The sequence below is a fragment of the Musa acuminata genome, chromosome BXJ1-3 (genome assembly GCF_036884655.1).
Source record: "Musa acuminata AAA Group cultivar baxijiao chromosome BXJ1-3, Cavendish_Baxijiao_AAA, whole genome shotgun sequence".
Classification (NCBI taxonomy): domain Eukaryota; kingdom Viridiplantae; phylum Streptophyta; class Magnoliopsida; order Zingiberales; family Musaceae; genus Musa; species Musa acuminata.
In genome coordinates this window covers 34,529,725-34,535,570 of record NC_088329.1, presented here as the reverse complement: position 1 = coordinate 34,535,570, position 5,846 = coordinate 34,529,725, and the positions used below count along the sequence as shown (strand labels likewise).

Below are 5,846 nucleotides of genomic sequence, written 5' to 3'. Positions count from 1 at the left end.
TCTCGACGTCTCCGCTTCAACTAAATAGGGACAGTCTCCGCCGCGGGCTGGCCGCCGAGAGATCTCGACCGTCCATTCTTCGACATCTATGATGCGTCGGCCGCGTTCGTGTCATCTGCCCGCGGGTCCACGGCGCCACGCGTCAACTAGGTTTAGTAGGCTAGTTGGACGAGATCTGGGGCCAGGATATTCGACCAATTGTCATCAAGCGCGATTCAGCTGACGGTGGATTCTGTGCAAATTGACCACGTGGCGTGCAACCAGTGGCGACGAAGTCGGATTCGTAGGATGAGTTTGTGGAGACATCCTATTAACAGATGAAGAAAGGTATCTTCGTTGTCCGTTACGTCAAATCTTTGTGTTTGTTTTAATTGCGATTCGAGAAAATGTTTCCACAAGTCAAATGGATCTTCTAATCTTTATCAAATATTACATTTCATTTCTATGTAATATATATACATATGTAATATATATATATATATATATATATATATATATATATACATATGTATATATATATATATATATATATATATATATATATATGTATATATATATATACATATGTATATATATATATACATATGTATATATATATTACATTTCATTTCTAAGCTTATAATTGGTATGAAAGTGAGATCAAATCACCTCAAAGATCAATAATGAAAACTAATGGTTTTTTTCTTTCATTTCTATTTCATATCACCAAAGGAACTAAAAATCTAACCCACATTTGCCTTCCAAGAACCGTGTGAGAAATCAAGAACTTACTTTACTGATTAGGGTAATTTGAAAGAACATTACTGGTTAGATCTCAAACTTGTTTCTTGCTACTCAAGTAAGCTCTATGTATAACCGAACAATGTCTTGCATCTCACCCAAAAATAATCCAAGGAATGATTCATGATTACTTAGCTTTGGTGGAAAGTTAGTCATAGTCAAACATCTTATGGATAGCTATGTGTAGGATTGAAGTAAAGCAGAAACAATCTTCATATGCACAACACTCTTGGATTTGTATTATGCTTACCATTCTTAAGAATCAAGAGGATTGATGAAGGATTTAAGAAGCAGACATGGAGAGAGGCTGCAACAGAGGTGATACTGAGTTATTCATAGACGCAGGTCCTTGTTTATGGTTCCTTGGTCATGATCAATGCAATATCTAAAAGCGACATGATATTTCTGCAATGTGTAGCACAGAAACAATCTTCATATGCACAACACTCTTGGATTTGTATTATGCTTACCATTCTTAAGAATCAAGAGGATTGATGGAGGAAAGATTTAAGAAGCAGACATGGAGAGAGGCTACAACAGAGGTGATACTGAGTTATTCATAGACACAGGTCCTTGTTTATGGCTCCTTGGTCATATGATCAATGCAATATCTAAAAGCTACATGATATTTCTGCAATGTGTATCACAGTATATGGAATGAATTGATTATATCTACAATTTTTTTGTTCTTACTGATTGTAAGAACAAATGTTCTGTGAACTGGTTATACTCAGGATTGGTGCAATTGATATTTTGCTCTGCCTACTAAAGAAACGGACAAGAGTGTAGTAATCTTAATCTTTTGCCCAGTAAATTTATTACTTTACTTCTTTTTTTTTCCTTCTAGAAAACCAGCTGCAAATCTGAGGCCAGAATTAGTCTTGCAGAAATGGATTATGTAAGATCATTTTATTAATGTAATGCTGTTTCATTTGTGGTTTCTTTTTTTGGGGGTCACAGTAGACAAATCTATCTTCAGTCTCTATCAGAAACATTAAATCTGTTTGATACTATGGTAATCTGAAATTAACTTGGTCATCGACTAGAACATGAACCATCTATAAACTCCGAAAAAACTTTAATTTTTCTAGCACTTAAATGTCCCCAGAAGATTATGTCCAGTTTAATTAACTGGGGGGAATTGAGAAGGTTTGCCAGTTGGTTGACAGGAATGTCTGAAAGATCCATGTATCTGAATTTTGCCAGCTTGGCTGTAATATAAACTAATATGTCTATATCTGATTTCATTTGGTATGGAGTTACATACATCAAGATCGATGACTTTCCCCCCTACTTCTCAGAGAAAATTGCTCCTAATGGCTTCCATCTGATTTGTGTTGAGATCCAACAAAATGAAATGGTAACTTGTTGATCTCCACTTGCATGATATAATTTCCTTGTTGCTTTGGATGCCAACCAAGCCATTGCGGAGTGGCCAAACCTTATGTTGATGAGAGGCAATGTCCATTTCTCCTATCAGGATGGATGCAGACAGACCACCAGAACATTTCATTAGGTCTCAGGATTTGATTGAGAAGAGTCTGTCATGTTGAAGAGACCACAAAGGTGAAGGCCTCATCACACTGGCTGACAATGAAGAACACAGATTCAATATTATCCAGCAGATTAAGTTCTTCCAGCAGGAAGAACACCATAAAACCATTTGATGCTTGTGCAAATAAGATGTCAGCAAGGATTAGTGACACATGAATTTCCAAGCTTTATCCTTGTTTGGGTACTTCAAACAAGAGGAGCATAAACTTCAATTAATTTTGCAGATATATCATACACTTCTTGATCCATAATTAATCTGACAGGACAAAAGAAGAGAGAATTCTAATGCACCATGACCTCCAGGTAAACTTTTCTTCTCTTCTATGAGCTGTAAGCCTTGTTGATCGATCCTTGTCAGATTCAGATGACAGCTTATGCAAGAACTGATAGCTTAAACAAATGGAGTTGCAGGTATGCCTGAAACCTGTGAAAGATGTTACGTAAACAGGGAAAATTAAAGGTTGCAGGTTCCTTTGAACTAATGGTTGACTCCATAAGCACCGTTCTTAAAGTGATTCAAATTGCTTCCTCATACATCACAAGAAGCACCAGAAAAAAAAAATCAGCAATAAAAAATTCAAGGCATCTTGATTAATTCATAATGAATAGTTGTATCATGGTAATACAAAATATGATCACCATGCTAAACCCTCCCTCTTACATCTTCACTCTTGTTCCGGCTCTCACCTTGTCACGATCTTACACCTGATGAAAGAATAAGTTTGTCGCCTGAAGTCTGCGGTCGGACCGAATGCTGTTAGTTGAAGGCTTCTTGTGCTGCTCAAATACAAGACTACTAACTTAGTATGAACTCATCCTGCATCAAACGTACACCATAAATTTTCCTATAATCTTCTGTGTTTATGGAGTGACCAAGTTGAACTTATTAGTCTTCCAACTCATTCAGCATTCAAGCTTCGCGAGAAGAACTCGGCTCCCTGGCTCTGCCCAAAGCCCAATTGAACAACATACTGGAGGTCACTTTCCCAAAAGTTCCCAAGCTGAAAAGGCCAGCATTGCTTCAGTCATAAACTTACTCTTCCAACAAACTTTAATCAAGTTATGCCTGTCTGTAGATGTTTAATGACAGCATCATTACCTGAGAGGTGGCATCGGCCAGTCCATCAATAGGACATAGTGGCTGTTGGCCGACGCCAAGACCATTGGTGATGGCACTCTGTAGAGGGCTCCCTTGAGGTCGCTGAGCATATGAGAAAGCTGTGCTTGTTCCTTCTAATGGATAGACTTGCTGTGGCAATGGCTCATGTTCTTGATGCATCTATATTGCAAAGGACAAACTAAGGCAAGCCCAACTCAAATTGGTGGACATCTCAGAGAAAGGATCCGAGAGAATGAATGCAAAGAGCTTACATTTTCTTGGAGGAGAGTCTCCAGGTCAAAATCTAGCTGGGGATTTATGGTAGCTAGCTTCATCGACAAGAACTGAAACCAGATAAATGTAGTTCAGATGGAAATCTAGTTTACTGAGGAAGATCATGTTTTGATCTTTCTTAATGTCTATAATTCTGTACCTCGACTTGCCGCTGCAACGACTGCACGTAATTGATGATCTCATCAAGCATCATAGCTTTGCCAGTTATCTAGTATTCGAAGGCATTGGGACTTCATTAAGATTTCTGTGCTTGGAAAACAAATGAAGCATCTTTGCAGCACAACTATCAGCAAGCTTACCTTATTGCAACCCGGTACGAGATCCTGCAGGAGCTTCATTCTCTTGCTGATCTTTTCTCTTCTGACCTGGTAATTCGAGAAAGAACGCAATGACAAACTTGAAACTAGGAAAAGAGAAAACCGAGAATGATCGAACAACATGAGAAGATCGTTCTTTGCTCACCCTCTCGGCGAGGCTGTGGCTGTCAGTGGCTTGCCCTCTTCTCGCCCTGACATGGATATAGTCCTTTGGGGGTTCCGGCGGCTTGGCATTGTTCTCTTTTCCCTTCTTCTGGCTGGCGCCGATGTTTTGCTCAGTCTCTTGCTTGACTACCGAATCCTTGTCAGCTCCATTATTTTTAGCTGATTTGCATCTCTTCGCATCAGGATGTTCGTCCTCAGCCGCCTGCAATCCAAGAATTCTCATGCTATAGTGTCGAGAAGAGAATTATGCATTAAATCGGAGAAAAAACCCAGTGCAAGTATCAATTTTGAGACGTACTGTGGGAGAATTCACGTTGGAGGATGATAAAGGCGCCTCCTTTCCTCTCCCCTTCGATGCTGCTTTCCGCTTACTAACGTTGTTCGCTGCACCACCTGCCATCGTCCTACCAGACGTCGACGATGGTGGCATACCACCACCAAGCTTGGATCTCATCTCCATCTCCATTCGCTCTGGGTTCGATTTCGATGCGTCCTTCCCATTGTCCGGAACTCCCATCTGCAGCGCACCGGCTGACTTCAGTGAGTGGCTGCTCGGAGCCCTTGACAGATTCCGGGCCACTGGGAGCCCGGATTGGTCCCCGAGGCCGCCGTAACTCCACGCTCCAAAGCAAGAGGACCTCGCGGCCCGCTCCGTGAACCCTGGGTTGGCGGCGAACGGCGTGAATTGCCCGTCCGCCATAGTCCCTGGCATCGGCAGGCCTCCCCCGCCCTGCTGCCGGTGACCCAACACGGGGAGGGTGAGCTTCGGAGGGGAATCCAGCGGCGTGCTGTAACACGAGGTCTGGGAGATCTCCCCGGAGTCGCAGATGCTGCCGAATCGCCCAATGAGCGCGCGGACAACGACGCTACCGTTGCCAGCCGACGGATTGGAGGACGGCGACGAGACGAAGGAGCTAATCGCCGACTCGAACTGGGCGTCGTGGTGCACCGGCTGCTCCCAGCCGAGGTCGAGGAAGGGCCGGGGCAATTGCTCGGCGACGGCGCCAGAGTTCATGTCAGGCGACTTGCAGTCGACAGATAAAAATCGCTCCTTTTCCATTCCTGCGGGGGGAAACTACGGCAAGGAGCGCGAAAAATGCGGAAAGGAGGTATTTTTACGAGAGGATGGCGGGGAAGAGGAGGAGAGCGAGAGACTTGATGGGCGGAAAGAAGGCGGTGTTGACCTTCGGGTATATATAGAGAGAGAAAGAGAGAGGTGGGGCCGGAAGGCGAGAATAGGGTCACCGCAATTGGCGGTGAGGGAATGCGGGGCTTTGGACGCCAGTGATGGAGGAGCCATGGAAACCAGCGATGGGGATTAGATTGCTTTTGGGGAAGAGAACAAAAAGGTAATAAAGCTTCAACAGAGCAGAGGGCTAATTGAGATTGACAAAAAAGATCAAACTCTTCAGATTTAGTAGTGTCGAACTTTTAAGAAAAATCTCAAGCTTTCTTTCTCCTACTTCAAAGTAGAGGATTCAGTGAGAGAAAGAAATCAATGTCTTCAATTATAAGAGTGCATAAATCAATAGGTCTCAACTTGTTTTTACAATAATAAAGCTTTATTTTTTCATTATTTCTTACTAGAAGAAGAGAAGGAAGTAAATGAGACTCTGATCAATGCAGGATTTATTAAC

At 42.3% G+C, this 5,846-nt stretch overlaps 1 protein-coding gene across 1 annotated transcript; it reads right to left on the bottom strand.

Annotated features, from left to right (window-relative positions):
• Window positions 1-3,098: 3,098 nt before the first annotated feature.
• Window positions 3,099-5,355, bottom strand: LOC135637328 (transcription factor bHLH77-like). The gene is made up of 7 exons (XM_065150017.1): window positions 4,508-5,355; window positions 4,190-4,411; window positions 4,027-4,092; window positions 3,867-3,935; window positions 3,706-3,777; window positions 3,434-3,613; window positions 3,099-3,335 (listed from the first exon to the last, which is right to left on the bottom strand). Exons 1-7 carry the CDS (start codon window positions 5,267-5,269, stop codon window positions 3,234-3,236), a joined length of 1,473 nt encoding a protein of 490 aa, XP_065006089.1. The 5' UTR covers window positions 5,270-5,355; the 3' UTR covers window positions 3,099-3,233.
• Window positions 5,356-5,846: the final 491 nt, after the last annotated feature.

Coding starts and splice junctions, on each gene's coding strand:
- LOC135637328 (XM_065150017.1), bottom strand. CDS start 5,269: ATGGAAAAGGAGCGATTTTTATCTGTCGACTGCAAGTCGCCTGACATG. Junction 4,412..4,507: donor CCAACGTGAATTCTCCCACA/GTACGTCTCAAA, acceptor CTTGGATTGCAG/GCGGCTGAGGACGAACATCC. Junction 3,336..3,433: donor TGGCCGATGCCACCTCTCAG/GTAATGATGCTG, acceptor TGGCCTTTTCAG/CTTGGGAACTTTTGGGAAAG.